Genomic DNA, 21,202 nt, shown 5'->3' with positions numbered 1-21,202 from the left:
CATGGCACTTGCCTTGAGCCCAACACATAACCATGGTCCTCTCAGTCCCATGAGGGAGGTTCCATTATTGTTCCCACTTTACAGATGAGGAAACCCAGGCCTGGAGAGGTAAAGTAACTTTTCCAGTGTGACCCGGTGAGTAAAGAGTGGAGCCTGTCTTCACATCTCACTTGTGACCACCTCCAGAACCGGACTTTAAACCAGTGTGTGGCACAGTGTCTATGGGTGACCCACTCCTCCCTCCAGGCCCAGGGTCTGCACATCTTGGATGAAGGGTGTGATAAGCTCTGCATTTTAAGAAAACAATATCTGGTCTGGAACAATCCCAACGATATATTAGAGAGGATATCCTGCGTAGACAAAATGGAGAGTTTTGCACTGTTGCTACTGCCTCGACATATACCCTGAGCTCCAAAGCCTGAACCAAGGCTATTTAGAAAGATAAGCATTAGGGCATAGGCGCTCTAGAATCCAGCAGGGCACTGAGTATGGGGAAAGGGCTCCCTTCCCAACCCTACCTTGGCCCCTTACACTCCCATCGGGTCCCCGCCTACTCCCCATCATGCTTTGCCTCCTTGAGACCAGCAGGGCTGGTGATCTGAGTGAACAGGTGTAGGCATAGGCACTGCCTGGAGGAACAAGTCATTGGGCTGCTGAAGACTACAGTGACCAGCACAATCCCAGGAGAGCCAGCAGTTTGTAGTTACTTGGTCACTCTTCTGTTGAAGAATGCTGCCCCCTTCTCATCTGTCTTGGGCATTTGCAAACTGTGACAATGATCATGAACAATCCAAAACACCAGAGCGGGTACAAGGTCAGCCAACCACAAAGCATTCCCAGCCTCCTGCACAGCTGGAATAAGTCAGATGCCACTTGTGAGCCATAAAAGAGATGATGATTGCTTTCATGGTTAAATGAAGCAGCAATGCCACAGGCTCTGGAAAGGCGGAGGCACAGGGGGCCCATCTCGGATTTACCTTGTCATCTGGAAGCATCTTGGAGAGCTCCGTCTACCTGTTTGGTCTCATAATCCAGGCACAAAAGGAGGGTCCTCACAAGCTTTACATTCTTGATTTGGGCCCAAGATATATGAAAATTATACATTATCTTTTTGCTCAAAGCTTTTTGCTCAAAGTTTCATTATTATTATTTACACAATACCCTTCCAAAGAAGATTTGAAGCAATTTGTACTAACGACGTATGCTATGGACTGAATGTTTATTTCTCCTCCCTGAAGTTTTTTTAAAAATTATATATATGGGAGTTCCTGTCTTGGCTTAGTGGTTAACGAATCCGACTAGGAACCATGAGGTTGTGGGATCAATCCCTGGCCTTGCTCAGTGGGTTAAGGATGTGGCATTGCCGTTGGCTGTGGTGTAGGTCAAAGACGCGGCTTAGATCCCGAGTTGCTGTGGCTCTGGCATAGGCCGGCAGCTACAGCTCTGATTTGACTCCTAACCTGGGAATCTCCATATGCTGTGGGAGCGGCCCTAGAAAAGGCAAAAAAAATAAATAAATAATAAAATTAAAAAAAATATATATATATATATAATCGCAAAATAGGATCCAACTTTACATACGGCATATCCAGCTCCAGATGTCAAGGAGTCAATGAACCTTGAATACATCTTAGATTTGTGGCAATATTTGTAATTTAGGTTATTAAAAACATTTAAATTAGTGATGAGAAGATAAAACTATGTACATAGTGGTGTGTATATATGCACATACATCATACATACTGTACGTATCCAAATACATAGAGAGGGATGTATACACATAACAAAGAAGTTATAGGAGGATATTCATCAAGGAGTTAACAGTGACTATTCCAAGCCAGTGGGAATGTGAGTGCTGCTTTTAATTTTTCCTCTAGTTGTAGATATTTTCTTATCTGCTTCTAATTTTTGGCTATTGCTTTCATTTGTAATAAGCTGTGAAATTTTGGATCATACAGTAATGTCCCAAGATAAGAATTCTGAAAGAAAGAAAACCCATAGAGTGGAGTACCTGTGCTTGCTCAGCGGGTTATGAACCCAACTAGTATCCATGAGGGTGTAAGTTTGATCCCTGGCCTTGCTCAATGGGTTAAGGATCCAGTGTTGCCATGAGTTGTGGTGTTAGGTTGCAGGTACGGCTTGGATCTGATGTTGTGTTGCTGTAGCTGTGGCGTGGGCTGGCAGCTGCAGCTCCAATTCAGCCCCTAGCCTGGGAACTTCCATATGCCACAGATGTGGCCCTAAAAAAAGGAAAGAAGGGAGGGAAGGAAGGAATCCCACAGAGCAAATCTAGGCACCAATTATGAGTTTACATATTTTGTTGCTGAAGAAAGACTTACATATATTAAACAATTAGATGAAAACAGAAGAACATAATCAAGTGCCGTCTTTTACAAAGTGAACTTTAAAAGAGATAGGAGTTTGGAGTATAGTAATGGACGTGCTTTGGAACACTCTGGGAAGGCTCTGAAGAAAAGAGTGTACATGAGGTGATCTGGAGGGGGTTAGGATTTGGCCAGGTGGAGAGAAGAAAGGCACTGGGAGAATGTCAAGTTAGGAAGGCAGAGAAAGGGGCACAGATATGACTCTGGTATGGACAGAAAACAGTGAAGAGACTGGCTTAGAGGGAGCCAGCAAATGCATGTTTAGCAGAACAGATCAGACTAAACAAGTACTGTGTCTGGGTTACCATAGGCCCTGGTGAAATAAAGGGAGTTTGGACCCAATCCAATAGCAAGATAGTAAAAGATTTACTTGGCAGGAATAAGAGAAAGATTTACTTGGCAGGAATAAGAGAAAATGATGATCAATAAAATGATGAGAAAACTAATACAAAATGAGCCAAGCCCTGTGGCTAGGCAATTTACCTTAGTTGTCATCATTTTGTAGATTTTTAAAAAACGAGGCTCAAAGAGTGTGCATTTCAGAGAGCGAATCTGGTAACAGAGATACTGGTTTTCAATCTGAAATACTGGGTCAGGCATAAGATAGGAGCCTAAGTCTAAGATCAAAGGATGGTCCATGTACCTAGTTATGAAGACAAAAGTTTAATGACCTGGTATAGTACCAGTTTGTTTTGGGATAACATGAAAAGCAGGGGAAGTTGGATATTCCCACTGCCAGCCTGCAGCAGACACAAGATGCTGACCCAGAGACACAGGGAGAGACTGCAAGCTTTCAGGTGGTTTCATGATTATTTCTAGTCAACTGACAACATGGGTACAAAGTGGCTCCAGGGAAAAGGCAATTCAATTCTAGTGAAAATGTGTATATCCGGGAGAGGTCAAGGACTTCCACAAGGATGCTTTCTCCTCAAATCATTACAGTAATTCTGTAAGCCCCTGGTAAATTTTCTTTGCAAATACAGGACTGTCTACTTATGAGAGAAAAGATAGACCACACTTTACCAGTCATTAAGTAAATAGCTGGCACTTTGCCCTTGCAAATCATCCTTACCAAGGCCAGGTACATCTCCTTCCTGGTACAAAAATTTCAGTGTCTTGCAACCATCTTTCATAAAGAAAAGAGTAAATGCGTCCATCTGATAAATAAAAGAGAAAATGATGATCAATAAAATGATGAGGAAACTAATATAAAATGAGCCAAGCCCTGTGGCTAGACAATTTACCTACCTTAGTTGTCGTCATTTTGCAGATTTAAAAAAAAAAAAAAGAGGCTTAAAGAGTTGAGTCAAGGTACATCAGAGACAGGATTAAAAACCAAATTGATTTAACTCCAAGATTACCATTCATAGGATGAATTCTATTTCTGAATCTACACTAGCAAGGATCATACATAAGTGGGCAGCCACTTACCTGACCCTGACTCACAGAATCTTATAGGGGAAATATGGGTGAGCCCAACTGGAGGTAAATATAAAGAATTATTATTAAGAGCAATTATTCTTAAAAGCTGGCTTGTAGAACAGTAAAACGTGCCTTATTAATGATTTTGTCTAACCAATGACTAGAATAACTGTTTGCAGCAATTTTAATTTGACCTATATTGCAGTCAAACTAATACAAAAGCAAATTATTATAATGAGTCTTCCAAATGACGAGCATGAATTTAATTACGTATGAGTCAGAATAATTATCTTAGTAAGTTGAAAACTAGGTCACATAAACAAAAACTTTCACACATCACTAGGGAAACACAAAGTTACTGAACTCCCTTCATCCAGTTCCACCAATTTCATACATTCGTATCTTTCTCGGGCAATGGCTTCCTGGTTTTTCTTCACTTACTGATCACTTACTACAGAAAGAATCTCAGGTCTGGCAAAGTTTCTTCCCCTAGGACACTGCTTCTCAAACTTTAGCATGCATCAGAAAAGCAGCTAGGGAACTTCTTAAAAATACAGAATGCTGGAGTTCCCGTCGTGGTGCAGTGGTTAACGAATCCGACTAGGAACCATGAGGTTGCCGGTTTGGTCCCTGCCCTTGCTCAGTGGGTTAAGGATCCGGCGTTGCCGTGGGCTGTGGTGTAGGTTGCAGACGCGGCTCGGATCTCACGTTACTGTACCTCTGGCGTAGGCCGGAGGCTACAGCTCCAATCTGACCCCTAGCCTGGGAATCTCCATATGCTGCGGGAGCAGCCCAAGAAATAGCAAAAAAAGACCAAAAATAAATAAATAAATACAGAATGCTGGAGTTCCCATTGTGGCTCAGCAGTAAAGAACCTGATTAGGATCCATGAGGATGCAGGTTCGATCCCTGGCCTTGCTCACTGGGTTAAGGATCCAGCACTGCCATAAGCTGTGGTGTAAGTCGCAGAAGAGGCTCGGATCTGGCGTTGCTGTGGCTGTGGCGTAGGCCAGCAGCTACAGCTCCGCTCCAACCCCTAGCCTGGGAACCTCTATATGCTGCTGGTGTGGCCCTAAAAAAAGCAAAATTAAATTAAATTAAATTAAAAAATAAAGTTTTATAAGGGCCATGGATGAAATGAAAAGCAGACAACTTTCAAAACTTGATAATATACTGCAATCAAGCAAGGGAGAGGCTTTTTTAGGAAACTTGCCATGGAATATTGGCTCCTAGAGCAAGCTAAAGAGTTTTGCCCAAGTTCAGTGGTTTCCACCAGGGAGTATGGACCCTGATAATGGCAACCTCACCACAATACTACCCTCGACCCAACTCTCACTAGTGAGACGATCAGCTCACCACTAGCATGTACCTGCTCACTGGTCTTGCAGAGGCTCCAGCACAGGCCACTCCTAAACCTGATTTTAAAAAAAACCCTCAAGAAACTAATAGTCATTTTATCAAAAATGAATTTAGAACCAGAGCTGAAAGGAAGCTATGACACTGCTTCAGGGAGCTGCTATGAAAGTCATTTAATCATATATTACTATAATTAGGGTGACCATATAAATTCATCGTCCAAAACTGGGGACCCTTTAAGGAGTGAAAGGAGAAACTGTTAATTATGCCAGAAAAGAAGGCATAATCCAGGACGGTCCCTAGTACTCAGAGACAATGGCAGTCACCTCCTTATTTTCGACTACATTCATGCAAAAGCCACTGTTTCCTACCTCTGTTTATGCAGTTTGTTATTCTATCCAAATGATTTGTACATGTAGTTTATGTAACCTGTACTTTTAAAATATCACTCAACCTGTGCCTACCTGCCCCTCTCACATCTAGACATTTTGAGCTCGGACCTTAGCTCAATTCTATTTGCCAACTCTTTTCTTTCCTACCTCCACAATAGTAGATCAGACTAGAATTATCACCCAACTGGCTATCATTGTATAAAATAAAGCTTCTTCTCTAGGCAGTTAAATCCCAACCTTCTCTTTCAAAATGTTTTGTCATTCACGGTGATTCAAGTTTCTTAAATCAATCACTTATCAGAGAGCAATTTAAAAATAATGATAAGACTTTAAACTTACAGATGGGCAATCCAAAATTAATTCTTCAACAGTTGCTATGTCCAGGCCAAGCTTTTCTGATAAAACTTCAAATATATATTTGTATGAAGGGTCCATTTTCATTTTTCGGCCTTCCCTTGCATCTCTAAATCTTGCCTAAAGAGTGAAAACCATGTGTAAAAACTGCAATTTTGAAGAAAAACCACCAAAACGTTTCATTCAAAATAAAAGTGACACATATGAAAAAATGGTATTACAAGCAGCACCTGTCTCTCTTTCAATGTTTCCTGTAGATTCGGAATGCCACTCATACTCCGGCGATATTTGGATGACTTGCCAGAAGACTGAGAGAGCACATCAGAAAGCATAGATTGAGCGATTCGGGGCGCAGACCTAGGTCGAATCCTATTCAGATCCAGGTCATCACCGCCTGGCATTACTATCCTTTCATCAGAAGAAACGAGATTCAAATAATCACTTAAAGAGGAAGCAGGGCCTTTTCCAGAAAGTGAGACAGGATCTTCTTCAAAGGTCTCTTTTGGAGGGGGCGGGGCCTCTTCCCTGGAAGGAGGAGGAGCCTCTTCGGGAGGGGGTGGAGCCTCGCTTTCTGGATCCGGAGGTGCAACGTCTTCTGAACTAGGAGGTGCAGCCTCTCCCGGAGAGGGAGGAACTTCTTCCTCTGGAGGGGGTGGGTCACCTTCTTCACCGCTCATGTTTTCCACTCCTTCCACCTGCAGAGCACCTTAAACTTCAAAACCTACGATTATAAAATGCTTTAAAAAAAAAAAAAAACTCTTCAATAAATTGAGTGTTACATGTTAATTTAGTTCTCCCCTTGAAGCTAGACAAGTAGCAAAATTATCTATTTCTCCCATATGGCATTATCTAAGAAACTAAGTTTCCAGGGCTAGAGAGAGAATTTTTAAAGTGGACAGCGTGCATGCACACACACACACACCTGTATGGGCTTTTTCAAACTATAAGTGCTCCTCTTGATTATGACATGACCCTAGAGGACTGCCGTTCCATACACATCTCATCCTTATCGTAGTAACTGCAACTGATAGCAGCGCACCTGTCCTCAGATATGTAAAAAGGGCTGAAAAAGGACCCAGAACCCCTGTATTCTAAGACCAACTGATGATCTATGCCAGGGTATTTATTCATCCAATGGACCAAGCAAAGAACGACATGGACTAAATATTCTTTGCTTGGAAGAACTCTGTTAGTATACAATTCACCAATCAGACACTTAACTGTCCAGCCAGCTCATCTATAGGAACATAACCAAGAACCCTGAAAAACCATAAAACATCCTCTCAGCAGCCAAAATGAATATCCCAAGTTCAAACATAAAATGTATGTTAAAATGTGATTGTGACTATTTACTAAAGTAAACTATAAATCCAACCTACACAATCAGAAAAGCTCTAATTATAACAGAGTGTGGACATTATCATGAGCACATAAGCAGGAAAACTAGAGAACAGCAGTGGAATAGGAGAAAACGTTACAGGAAAAAAAATCATATTTAGGACAATAATCAGGCCTCCATCAAAATAAATAAGCTTTCAGGATATGGCAAAGATCCAGATACCAGAATAATAGTAAATACTTGAAGAACAAAAGAATAAATTCCAAAGCAGATAGTTCAAAAGAAGAAGATAAAGAGGCTTTCTAGGGAGCGCTTGTGAGGATGCAGATTCAATCCCTGGCCTCCCTCAGTGGTTCAAGCATCTAGTCTTGCTGCAAGCTGCAGCACAGGTCACAGATGCAGCTTAGATCCTGCATTGCTGTGGCTGTGGCATAGGCCTGCAGCTTCGGCTCCAATTCAATCCCTAGCCTGGGAACTGCCTTATGCCGCAGGTGTGGCCATAAAAAGAAAAAAAAATCAATCAATAAAGTCCCCAGAGGGAAAAAAAGATGTTTTCATTAAAAGAAAAGGCTTTCTAGGAGTTCCCATCGTGGCACAGTAGTTAACGAATCCAACTAGGAACCATGAGGTTGTGGGTTCGATCCCCGGCCTCACTCAGTGGGTTAAGGATCCGGCGTTGCCGTGAGCTGTGGTGTAGGTCGCAGATGCGGCTCGGATCTGGAGTAGCTGTGGCTGTGGTGTAGGCCGGTGGCTACAGCTCTGATTGAACCCCTAGCCTGGGAACCTCCATATGCCGCCAGTGTGGCCCTAGAAAAGACAAAAAACAAAAAAGAAAAGAAAAGAAAAGGCTTTCTAGCGAGAGATTCTGAGGACACTAGCGCAGACCTGGCTCAAGTAATGCAGGTGTTTCTTATGAATGAACACCAGCAAGCAGCCCTCCAGAAGACAGAGACAGCCTGTAACCAGCACCTGACATCTGCCCTCTCCAGGTTTTCCAAAGGATCCATAAACAGCTCAAATTGTTTTCTGTGATATCCTAGGTTGGCCTATTCAAGAACAGAAAGACCCAGACTAACCTTTTAGCTGCCAGATAACTAGTTTACCCACCCACATCCAAGATGTAGAAATAAGAAATGATGCTCTCAAACTGTCTGAAGTATTTTTTTTCCCTCATTCCTCTTTCCTCTCTCTTTTATAAGGATTTCTAAAATCACCAGGATTGGCAGTGTTGTCATTGCTTGGGGGTTGATCCCTGACCCAGGAACTTCTGCATGCCATCAGCATGGCCAAAAACATTCTAATGAATTTAATAACAATATCAATGTCTAATATTCATTTTATTATCAGATCATTTTTTTTCTTGAACTTGAGTATTAATGTATCCTAATAGTTATCATTTCATGGCCCCCAATACCATAAATGTTGAAAATATATTCACAGGAAATTATTTGCAAGTTCCCCTTCCAATTTTTATGATGAAGCATGTGTTAATTGCTGTCAAACTTTTGATCTGTGCTCTAACTTTGTCTTCTTGAGGAAATTATTGTGTTTTATAGTCTAAATGTCTTAGATTTATGGCTTTTTTTTTTTAACAGGGCTGTGCCCACGGCACATAGAAATTCCCTGGCTAGGGGTCGAATCAGAGCTGCAACCACCAGCCTACACCACAGCCACAGCAATGCTGGATCCTTAACCCACTGAATGAAGCCAAGGATCAAACCCACATCCTCATGGATACTACTCAGGTTCGTTACTGCTGAGCCACAACGGGAACTCCCAGACTTTCAAAGTACAGGTTCTGTTCACATTCAGTTTTGCTGCATCGATTAAATATGAATGAATTGGCTAATAAAAATCAATCAATTAAATTAATTAATAAAATAATAAAAATCACCAGGATTGGTTTTTGTATATGATCCTTGGCCAAAATCTAACTTATCTTCTTCACACAAGAGTAAATTTGCTTTGATAGTAACTAGTTAAACATCTCTGAGTTATTATGGGACACATTAAAAATCTACAGAACCCAAGAGTTGTCTGCGCATTACATTTTTACATTTGAAACTGACCTAGAGGAGCTGGTCATGCCATCTACAGTAACTCATGAACAAGTATGATGATACATACTAGTGAAGTTGTATCAACTACATGTCCCTCCATTCAAAATTATGCTTTTGCATTCTGGAAAACAATTCACTTTATCCTGTAAGAGAATAATGCCTTCCCTCAAAGGCCATTGATAAGGCATTGTTGTCTGGTTTCTGAAACCAAAGCAAAACTGAATTTCAATAAATGGTAAAATGCATGTACTGATTGAGCTCAGTAGGACTGGAGTGTTTCTCTATAGGCAATCAGTGCTCTTTCTGGAGCCACACAGTTACTTAAGCCAATACAGCGCTGCTATTATTTAAGCCATCAAGAAAAGGCTAAAATTGAATCATGTTATTTTGTTTAAGAAATCGAGGACATATGCAATAAATCCTAGTGAGTTTTCCATTTAAAATGGCTACAATTTATTAAGTGTTGGCACAGATTAAATTTTCAGAAAATGTTATTATCTAACATAATTCAGTCCTTGGAGAACCCAGATAGTTAATTCACGACACATATTTTCAGAACTAGAAAATAAACCTTAGCAATCGTCTAGTCTAACTCTCCCTTTTGACTGATAATGAAAGTAGATCCAGGGAAGTTACAGGTCTTAACCTAATTACACACCAAAGAATGATCTTTTTAAATTTCAGATCAAATCATATCATATTATGGCCCTATTTACTGTCCTCCTCTGGGTGCCAAATACAAACTCTTGTGTCCTCCAGGGCTTTCCTGACTCAGTTCTGCTCCCTCTCTCCAGTCTCTTCCATTGCCTTTGCATTCTGTGCCGCCTGGTGTCACAGCTGCTCTGGCAGTTCCTGAAATCAGCACTGCTCTCTCACTTCTAGGCATCGGCAAGGAGCTCAAAGCCTACTGAGGGAGGTAAACACACCAACGAACACTTAAAATTTCCTAAGCACTTGCCAAAGTGTGCACAAAAATCTGTAGTATCAGAGGAGAAAGTACAGGAGGAAAATCTCTGAGGAACTGTCATTTAAGACAAGCCTTGATAGGGTGCGTATGAGATCTGTGCAGAAGAATGGAGAAGTAATATTGTCAACAAGTAAATGCCAGGTTCTGTGCGTGCTGAGATAGGGAATAGCTTCTATGTTCTGGGTTTTTTTTTTTTTTTTTGGAGGCATCTGCACATATAGCCGTTCCCACGCCAGGGATCAAACCTGAGCCATAGCAGCAGTGACCACAGCAGTAACAACACCAGACACTTAACTTACTGCATCACAGGAGAACTCCAGGGAACAGTATTTTAGATATGATACCAAAAGCTACGAGTAATCAAAGAAAAAATAAACCTCATCAAAATGAAAAACTTTTTTTTTCCTTTTTCAGCTGCACCCATGGCATAAGAAAGTTCCTGGGCCAGGGATCAAATCTGAGCCATATTTTCAACCTATACCATAGCTGCTGCACAATGCCAGATCCTTAACCCATGTGCCACATCAGAAACTCCAAAATAAAAAACTTTTATGCAGCAAAGTCACTATCAAGAAAGTGAGGAGTTCCCTTGTGGTGTAACAGGATCCCGTGTTGTCACTGCAGTGGCTTGGGTCACTGCTGAGGTACAGGTTTGATCACTGGCCTGGGAACTTCGTCATGCCACCTGCATGGCCAAAAAAAAAAAAAAAAAAAAAACGTGAAAAAGTATCCCAGAGAATGGGGGAAAATATTTGCAAATCATATATCTGAAAGGGATCTAGTATCCAGAATATATAAAGAACTTCTCACAACTCAACAACAAAAAGACAACTAAATTTTTAAAAAGTAATTTAAAAATGAATAAAGGAGTTCCCTTGGTGGCTCAGAAGTTAACAAATCCAACTAGGATCCATGAGGATGTGGGTTCAATCCCCAGGCTCACTCAGTGGGTTAAGGATCCAGCTTTGCCATGAGCTGTGGTGTAGGTCACAGATGTGGCTTGGACCCTGCGTGGCTCTGGCTGTGGTGTAGGCCAGCAGCTGTAGCTCCCATTCAGCCCCTAGCCTGGGAACCTCCATGTGTCTCGAGTGTGGCCTGAAAAAGTAAAAATTAAATATAAATAAAAATGAAGAAAGAGTAAGAATAGACATTTCAGAAAGAAGATATACAAATAGTTAACAAGCACGTGGAAAAAATGGCTCAACACCATTAGGGAAATGCAAACCAAAACTACAATAAGATAAATACTTCACACCCACTAGGATGGCTATCACTTTTTCTTTAAAAGACAGTAAAAAATGTTGGCAAGGATGTAGAGAAATTTAAATATTCATACATTGCTGATGAGAGCAATAGTAAAGAGTAAAATAGTACAGCCTCCATGGAAAACAGTTTGGCAGTTCCTCAAAATCTAAACATAGAACTACCACATGACCCAGTAATTCCACTCCTCGGTGCAACTACTAATTCCACCCAAGAGAACTGATGACATATGTGTACACAGAAAATTGTATATAAATGTTATAGAAGCATTATTCATAATAGCCCCCAAAGGAAAACAACTCAAATGACCAATCAGGTGATGATGAATGGGTTAAACAAAAGGTGTGGCATATCCATACAATGGAGGATTAGCCATAGAAGGAAAACAGCACTATATATGCACAACATGAATGAACCTTGAAAACATCACACTAAGCGAAGGGATCCAGTCACAAAAGGCCATGTATGAGTTTATTTACATAAAATGTCCAAAAAAAGGCAAACTCATAGAGACAAAGTAGATTAGTGGTTGCCAGGTGGTGGGAAAAGGAAAAATTGGGACTAACTGCTAAAGAGGCATGGGTTGCTTTTCGGGGGTGATGGAAATGTTCTGGATTTAGATATTGGCTGTGATCGCATCCCACAGTGAGTATAAGAAAAATTACTGAAGAATGCATTTTAACGTGGATGTTACATGAAGTATACCTCAACTTTAAAATGCTATTAAAAGAAAGAAAAAGTAAATATGATAAAACAGTGAACTAAGAAAACGACAAATTTATTGACAGTCTAACAGGACCTTTCAGTTTGGAAAAATTCTCCTCAAATCTGCGGGGGGCGGGGAGCAGTGTGTGTGTGTGTGTGTGTGTGTGTGTGTGTGTGTGTGTATGTGTGTGTTGTGAAACTAAACACAAGAGAAAGGTAAAAAGATACAGAATCAGTTTAAGGCATTGAGGAACTGTTACCCACCTACAGGCACCAGTTCCTCCAACCTTTGCTCACATAGCTATTTGTAATCTTGCAAAGAAAGGATATTAAAAGCTAAAAATGCTTTAGTCCTGAATACGACCAGTTAGGCTGAACAATATGTATGACTAAGGTCACGTTGAATCAATAGGCTTAGATAAGGAAAATTGAAAGCAAGTAAAAGGGAAAATGAAGAAAAGAAAGCTGGGAGGAAGAGACAGAGAATAGAAAAAGAAAAAAAACAACTTTTTCTCCTTCTATTTCTGTGCCACAGCCGCCGCCACCATTCAAAGTGGTAACCAGTATATGCCCAGGGCTATGATAGTCACTCTGGGAGACAGACAAGACTCTTGTCCTCTAGAAGCCACAATCTAATTGGGGAGATAAAGTAATCTTTGCGAATCAAACAAGAGAGTAAAATGTGGAGTTCTGGAAAAACAAAGAGATCCTACTGTACAGCACAAGAATATCACAGAATATATCAATGTCCTGTGATAAATCATAATGGAAAATAATATGAAAAAGAATATATGTGAATAGATAGGCACATATCTGAGTCACTTTGCTGTACAGCAGAAACTAATACAACATTGTAAATCAACTACATTTTAATAATTTTTTTTTTTATCTTTTTAGGGCTACACCCACAGCATATGGAGGTTCCAGCCTAGGGGTCCAATCGGAACTGTAGCCGCCAGCCTACACCAGAACCACAGCAACGCGGGATCGGAGCCGCATCTTCGACCTACACCACAGCTAACGGCAATGCTGGGTCCTTAACCCACTGAGCAAGGCCAGGGATGGAACCCAAAACCTCATGGTTCCTAGTCGGATTTATTTCCGCTGCGCCACAACGGGAACTCCCAATAAATTTTTTTTGAAACTGTCAAGTCTGGAGTTCCTGCTGTGGCGTTATGGTTTAAGAATCTGACTGCAGCAGCTCAAATTGATACCTGAGGCACGGGTTCCATCCCCAGCCTGGTATAGTGGATAAGAATCCAGTGTTGTCACAGCTGTGGCATAGTTCCCAGCTGGGGCTTGGTTTCAATCCCTGGGCCAGGAATTTCCATATGCTGCAAAAGTGGTCATAATTTTTTTTTTAATTGAAAGAAGTTTTTAAAAAAACCTGTGGCATTCTATCAGAAAAGGAAATTAGAAAAGGGAAAAGTTCATGTGGACAAAATAGACAGACAGGATTTCCCAGAGGATTTGGACATAAACTGGTCTTGAAGGATAAGGAGGATTCAATTAGAAGCAGAGAGGAAAAAAAATCTAGAGAGGTAAAGCCATGAACAAACTATGAAGAGGTCAAAAGGGGGAGAATTTAGTGGGGGGGGGGGAGTTTAGAATTATGCATATAATATTTAATCTTCCCCAAAAGACCACAAACAGCAAGGATTCAAAATCAACTAAAATAAATAAATAATAAAATATGGTTCTCTAGGAGTTCCTGTCGTGGCACAGAGGAAATGAATCCGACCAAGAGGTTGCAGGTTCCATCCCTGGCCTCAATCAGTGGGTTAAGGATCTGGCGTTGCCATGAACTGTGGTATAGGTTGCAGACACAGCTCAGATCTGATGTTGCTATGGCTGTGGTGTGGGCCGGTAGTTGTAGCTCCAGTTCGACTCCTAGCCTGGGAAGTTCTGTGAGTGTGGCCCTAAAAAGCAAAAAAAAAAAAAAAAAAAAAGTGGTTTTTCTACAAATACAGATTCCTAAGGTCAGCACGTTAGGGATTAGGCTCAATTCTACTCAGAATTTTTATAGCACTCCTAGATCTTGTATGAAAATCTCATAATCAAGAATTCCCCAAGTTTGGAGTTCCTACTAGGGCACAGTGGGTTAAGAATCCAGTGTTGCCATAGCTATGGTGCTATGGTGTAGGCCAGCAGCTGCAGCTTGAATTCAGTCCCTGGCCCTGGAACTTCCATATGCCGCAGGTGTGGGGGAAAAAAAAATCGCCGTGTTTATAATAAAATTCACTGAAAGAGGAAATTGTGAGTTACACTGCTCATGTGGTGACCTAATAAATATAATCTCTAGCCTCAATCTAGGTAAACATATTTTTTAAAATAAAAAAAATTTTTTTAGGCTACACCTGAAGCATGAGGAAGTTCCCTGGCCAAGTAACCAGAGCCATAGCAATGATGATGCCAGGTCCTTAACCACTAGGCTGCCAGAGAACTCCTCAGGTAAATATATTTAAGTATAACATATACATACACTTTCTAACCTCTATGTGTGTCTCCTTACCTCAGTTTTCTTGGGATTTATATAAAGCTGTTCAAGGAAAAAAAACAAAAGAGTAATTTATGAAACGTTAGAATACCCCTCCCAGAATACATGTACTATGTAAAGAATTCAGTTTGTACTGACATACATATTTCAAGCTGAAGACAGGATAAGCTCTTATTTTGTGAACGTAAAGAGTCTTTATGGCTAGTAGTCTATGAACACTCACTATTAAAAAACTGATAACCAGGTATTAATCACCATCCTGACTAAGAAATAAAGTCTAAGTAATTTGTTATGGCCTAAATTTTTTAAATAAACCTGAAACTCTCAAAATACATACATAAATAAATAATCACTGCCATTTTGGGGAGATTTTGCTCAAAGAAGTTGTAGAATTCTTTCTCTAATGAAATAATTTGAGATGCACTTTTTACATGGTTTTCAAATGTCAAATTATACTTGTCATGCAATGAACTCTAAATATAAAGTACCAGCTTACCACTTCCAAAGACTATGCAACTATTTAATCCTAAGTACGAAAATGTATACAACTACTTCAATTACAAGAATTCCTAACAACTGTAGCAAAAATTTTAAGATTACATAGCTGAAATGGGAAAATTTTAGTAAATACAAATTAGCTTACCATACATACACCTTCATGTGTTTGTATGTATGCAACGTGTTTGTTTGCAACCGCAAAAAGGGGCAACAAAACAAACCCACTTTCTGGAAACAACTAAAATGTTCCTTAATAAAAGGACCCATTAATTGTATCCTAGTACTCTGTTCACAAGTTTAGCATTTGGAGGTTCCCAGGCTAGGGGTCAAATCAGAGCTGTAGCCGCTGGCTTACACCACAGCCACAGCAACCTAGGATCCTTCACCCACTGAGCAAGGCCAGGGATCGAACCCGCGTCCTCATGGATGCTCGTCAGATTGGTTAACAACTGAGCCACTGTGGAAATTCCTCCCAAGTTTTAATATAGACATTAGAGATAAAAATAATGAGGTAGAGCTCTATATACAGATATAGAAACAGACACTGTTACAAAAAAGCCAGGTAGTACAGTGTATAACAATACCAACTGTATAAACTGTGTGAGGTGGGTGTACACATATACATAGTACTTTCACCTATTAGAACACCCACCAACGGAGGGAGGCTGTGGGGGTGACAGACTGTTACATCCTTAGGGTGGTCGACGCTAAGGAAAGGTGAGTGAACAAAAGGTTGAAACTGGCAGGAAAAGAAACTTCTGGGGAAAAAAACTTGACAGAAGACAACATTTGAGTTCGGTTTGAAGAGCCATTAGGACACTACGGAGAGAAGGTTACTGGGGCAAAAGGTGGGTTAACGGGGTGCGAACGCAAGAAAGGGAAAAGCTTTGCTTGCTTGGGGAAAGTGGCCAGTTTAGCGATGAAAGTTTCGGGGTGTAGGGGAGTGAGGAGGAGCGAGGAGAGAAGATAAGCCTGGAGGGACAGGGGGAGTGGGGTGTGAAGTCTCTCGGAGGTCCAGCAGAGACTAGAGTTCACAAAGGAGGGGGCGGGGTGGCTCACCTGGGGGTTGCAGCGGGTGGGAACCGGGCAGGTAGGGGGACTAGTTGAGAGATGGGGGCAGGGGCTGTATTCAGCCCCGACTCCAGTCCCCCCCGGGGGAGGAAGACCCGCGGGGCCTCGGCGGAGCCAGGAATCCGGCTCAACTCGCGCCGCTGAGGCGCACTCACCCGCCGCTCCGCTCAGCTCAGCTCAGCCGGGCGGCCCCTGGCAGCCGCTCTCCTGGGATCTGCTCCTGCCTGGCCTCCGTGGCCACCCAGGCCCGGCCGTTGGGAGTGCGAGGCTGGCTCGCTCCCCGGCCCCCCGCGCGGGCTCTGCCGGGCGCTGAGCCTCCGGGACAAGGGCTTTCCCCGCCCCCTCCCCGCCCTGCGCAGGCACAGACCAGGTCACTCACCCCACGACCCCAGAAGTGAAACACTGTTTAAGGGCCCTTGGGCCACAGAAGGAACCGGTGCCCAAAGATAGTTTTGTTTTTTTGTTTTGTTGTTGTTGTTTTTGGCCGCACCTACCGAAGTTCCCAGGCGAGGGATCGAACCCCCGCCACAGCAGCGGTGACAGGAGCCATAGCGGTGACAATGCCGGATCCTTAACTGCTAGGCCACCAGGGAACTTGCAGAGATGGAGTTTTTGAGGGCGTGAGAGGATTCCAGGGAATGCTTTAAGGGGATTGGCACGGAAGCACATAGTTATGTAAAATAAATTCTCCTATGACTTTTATATTTTCTGAAGTTACTTAATGTCTCACTAGAGAAGATTAAATGTTGTCTTTTGAATTTGTTTGCTCAGAAACCTATGACTAGTAATATAAAGAGTAGAATGACTGGAGAAAACTGACGACTTTTCAAGGTTCACCCATCCTCCCTTTCTGGTACATTTCTGCTTTTTTTGTCACCCCCTGACCTGATGGGTCTCCATTTTAATTAGGTGTTAAAACCAGTCTTTCAAGTAGACCAATCTAAAATGAGAACTGGAAGATCTGCCACCTGAAATCACAAGTAAAAGTAGATAAGCCCTGGTCCATCCATATCAGGAAATACCATGCAGTGATTATACAGTATTAGGTTATGGGGCAAGGCAGTCCCTAAGAACTTACAGGGCCCTGCCCATCTTACTCAGTTTGTCAAATTGCAAGTTCTGGCCTTTGACCCTGAGCTGTTTCCTTAGCTAGTGTGTAGGCGTTTTAAGCAGGTAACAGCATCCATGGTGTGACTAAGAAGCAACCGTCACTTCCCAGGGGAGAGGGACTAGTTTGTTTATTGCCTGCTACAAAAGATGCTAAGCTCTTTGCCCTGAATCCTTAGCTGCCGCACAATCCACTGCGTGCATCTGGGCCCATATCGTTGCCCAGCACTGGCCTCCCATGTGATACTCCTGTTAATTGGGCTGTGAGTAATAAAGGGTCTCTCGCCACCTATTTTTGACACTTATGAGGTTGTGGCAGGTTTAACCCCTGCCATCTTCCCAGTCAGGAGTATATCTGTATATTCCGATATAGTATACAAATTACAGAATATCATATCCTTTAAAGAGCATTATATACATCTGTATGCCTTAACCTACAAATTCCTCTTTTGAAAATATATTCTAAAAAAATAATACTAGGAGTTCCCTGGTGGCTCAGCAGATTAAGGATCTGGCATTATCTCTGCTGTGGACAGAGGTTTTTTTCCTAAAAATGTGTATTACAGTATTAAGTTTGTTAGCATGATGGTCCATGCAGTAGTTTCATTAAGTCTAGCAAAAAACTAGGTTCATAGAATACTGCCAAATAATAGCACACCTGAGGATGCCTGAAAAGTGGGAAAAGTATACCTTCCATAGAGTTTTCTTGATGCTTAATAGAAAGAAAGCACTGTGTAGCATATATAAAACATTAAATGGTTAGACTGCCCAAGAGCCTGAGAACTAAATGTCCCTGAAAATATAGTGAGGGAATGTACACAGAAACACTTAGTACAGCAGTACATGGTAATGGTTTAATCAATGCTAGTTATTGTTAGTATTATTAGTATTAGTGTGTGTAGTACAGGAAAAAAATACACCGAACTGGTAATCAGAGGATCTGCATGTTAGCCCTGGACTGTGCTACTCAATAACTCAACTAATTAGTTCTGAAATTCATATTGTAAAAGTGCTCTAGTCCTGGTTGTCCTCATTTGTAAAATAAAATGCAGGAGATAAGATGATCTCTAAGTTCCTTTCCTATTACAAAAATCTATACCTCTGTGATGTTTGGTTTCAAGCCTCATTGACTGAGGGAAAGATGATACTATTGACAGAAATAAAAATGTCAAGATAAGCAATTGGAAATGTCTAGATGTTGTTGGTAATGTGCAATTAAAGCATACAGATTATCAATATTTGCTGTTATAATTGTCCTAACATAGTCATGTGATCTTGTTATTATCGTGTTATCAAATAACACATAGCCAGCCATTCATGTAAAATATAAATACTGATTTTTAACTATCCACAGTTAATTCTTCAAGCTTCCAGGATAACTGGTTTATGGCTGAACAGTACACTTATACCCTGTTTAGCTGTCCATTCTATTTAGGTAAAAAAAAAAAAAGGAACCAAAGCAAATAATGAAATGATGTTCCTTAAGGAAACTGAACTCTGCCATAAAATTGTTTTAAACAGGAGTTCCCACTGTGGCTCAGTGGGTTAAGAACCTGACTGCAGCGGCTCGGGTCACTGTGGAGGTATGGGTTTGACCCCCTGCTGGTACAGTGAGTTAAAGGATCTGGCATTGCCCCAGCTGCTGCTAGGATTCCAACCCCAGCCTAGGAACTTCCACATGTCATGGGTGTGGCCATTAAAAAAAAAAAAGTCTTAAACATACCCTGAATAGATCTCCTAATCTTAATTTTACAAACGAAAATGAAAAAAAAAAAAAAAGGTATATGTACCTTGCAGTGGGTTGAATGGTGTCCCCTTCAAAAAAAAAACTATGTCCAAGACTTAACTTCTGGCACCTGTCTGTCTGTGAATGTGACCTTGTTTGAAAATGGTGTCTTTGCAAATGTAGTAAGGACCTCAAGGTGAGATCACCCTGGGTCTACTGTGGGCCCTTAATCCTCTGACTAGTGTCCTTAGAAGAGGAAGAGGAAAGAGATTTCAGATCCGGTGAAGAAGGCCATATGAAGCCCAAGGCAGAGACTAGCGTTATAATGCCACAAACCAGGGAACATGTGGAACCACCAAAAGCTGGAAGAGGCGAGAAAGTATTCTTCCCTGGAGCCTTCAGAGAGAGAGTATAGCCCTGCCAACAACTTGATTTCACACTTCTAGCTTCCAGAATTGTGAGAGAGTAAATTTTGGTTGTTTTAAGCCACCAAATTTTTGGAAATTTTTTACATCAGTTCTAGGAAACTAATAGCCCTGCTACCAAAAAGGAAACACTTCTGGAGTTCCCTGGTGGCCTATTGGTTAAGGACTCAGTGTTGTCACTGTGGTGGCTCAGGTTCAGTCCCTGGCCTGAGAATTTCTGGATGTTGTGGGCATGGCCAAAAAAAAGAAAACAAAAGAAAAGAACCACTTCTAGACCATATTTGGAATTTCTGCCTTCCAAAATACTGACTATTCTAAACTATTCCTTCCCCACTACTGCCATCTTCCCTTTTGTTTCTGTATGTGGCACTTACTACTTTTAAGCTTTTAAAAAGTATTTTATACATATTTAAGATACACAGAGAGGTATAAAGAATAATACAACTATCCATTTACCCAACATCCAGCTTAAGCTGTAAAACAATGTCAAAACATTTAAAGCCCAAGTGTATCCCTCCTCTTTGGCTTCCTTCATTGCTGCACAGAGGAAATCATGTTCCTGAATGGAGTTGTTTATTCCCAGGCACTTCCTGATGCCATTACTGGATGTATATTTAGCTCTAAGCAATACATTATATCACTGCAGAGTTTAAAGCTTAGCAAAAATTGTATTGATCATATGAATTCTTATATAACATTAATTATTTCATTTCTATTTCTAAGATTTATCAATGTTGAAATATGTCCCCCACATTCATTAATTTTCACTTACGTATATTATTCCACTGTATGAAAATAAACTATTTTCTTACTTTGGACATTTCGGCTTCACCTATTTTTTTTTTAATTCAAACCTTGTTTCTTATACTTAGAGTATAGGCACAATAATCCTCTAGGATATATACTTAATAGTGGATCCTAGGATGTGTTATCTTTAACTTCTGGATGCTGTCAAGTTATTTTCCAAAGTGTTTATAATAATTTAAATTTCCGCTACCAAACGTTGCTCCTCATTCAAACCAACGCTTGAACACGGTTAAAATATATGCCCTAGTATAATTAACATAAAACACACTGCAAGTTATGGACATTTAGATAGTAGTGAAATCATAACAAATATCCTGTGATCCTCACCAAAATCCTGCAAGGAAGCTCAGAGAAGGGTCGGTAAATATTCCAAGATTCTAGAACTAATAAATATTGGAACCAAAACCTGAACCAAGGTTTTTGACAAAGTCAGAGTTGTTTTAATTATCCCGTGCCGCTTAAACTGAGAGAATACTTTTGGATCCTTATCATTTAAAAATTATAACTCCCCATTCTCTTTCCACCAGATTCCTACTTCCTAGCACTTTGCAGCCCTGAGGTATAGTAGTTACTGAACTTTAACAGTTAAACAGAATCAAAATTGGGTCATCAAGCAACTGAGAGAACCGCGCTTTCAAACTGGCAGCGTTTTTTTGTTTGTTTTTCTGTTTTACCTCAAGCTTGCCTCCATCACACGCAAGGCACCTTGGGCATTGTAGTCTTGGGCGCAGACCTGTGGCCGGAGGAGCTCACTCACTGGAACCCAATCAGCAGAAAGCGAATTTGCTCTCCGCGCAGCTATTGGCTGAAAGTCAGCAGCCACCCGCCC

At 41.2% G+C, this 21,202-nt stretch overlaps 1 protein-coding gene across 1 annotated transcript in view; it reads right to left on the bottom strand.

The window, feature by feature from the left end:
• Positions 1 to 21,081, bottom strand: part of DNAH8 (dynein axonemal heavy chain 8) — a 297,717-nt gene extending 276,636 nt beyond the window's left edge. The window contains exons 1-4 of the mRNA XM_084967979.1: positions 21,048 to 21,081; positions 6,139 to 6,603; positions 5,894 to 6,028; positions 3,457 to 3,541 (exon numbers count right to left, since the gene is read on the bottom strand). Of these exons, the coding sequence (XP_084824105.1) occupies positions 3,457 to 3,541; positions 5,894 to 6,028; positions 6,139 to 6,585 (667 nt within the window). The 5' untranslated portion in view covers positions 6,586 to 6,603; positions 21,048 to 21,081. The remainder of the gene's footprint in view (positions 1 to 3,456; positions 3,542 to 5,893; positions 6,029 to 6,138; positions 6,604 to 21,047) is intronic.
• Positions 21,082 to 21,202: the final 121 nt, after the last annotated feature.

The sequence above is a fragment of the Sus scrofa genome, chromosome 7 (genome assembly GCF_054392235.1).
Source record: "Sus scrofa isolate SSC_HxYL_T2T_F1_AM1 chromosome 7, Sscrofa_HxYL_maternal_Yorkshire_Landrace_v2.0, whole genome shotgun sequence".
NCBI lineage: Eukaryota > Metazoa > Chordata > Mammalia > Artiodactyla > Suidae > Sus > Sus scrofa.
This window is presented reverse-complemented; position numbering and strand designations above follow the sequence as displayed.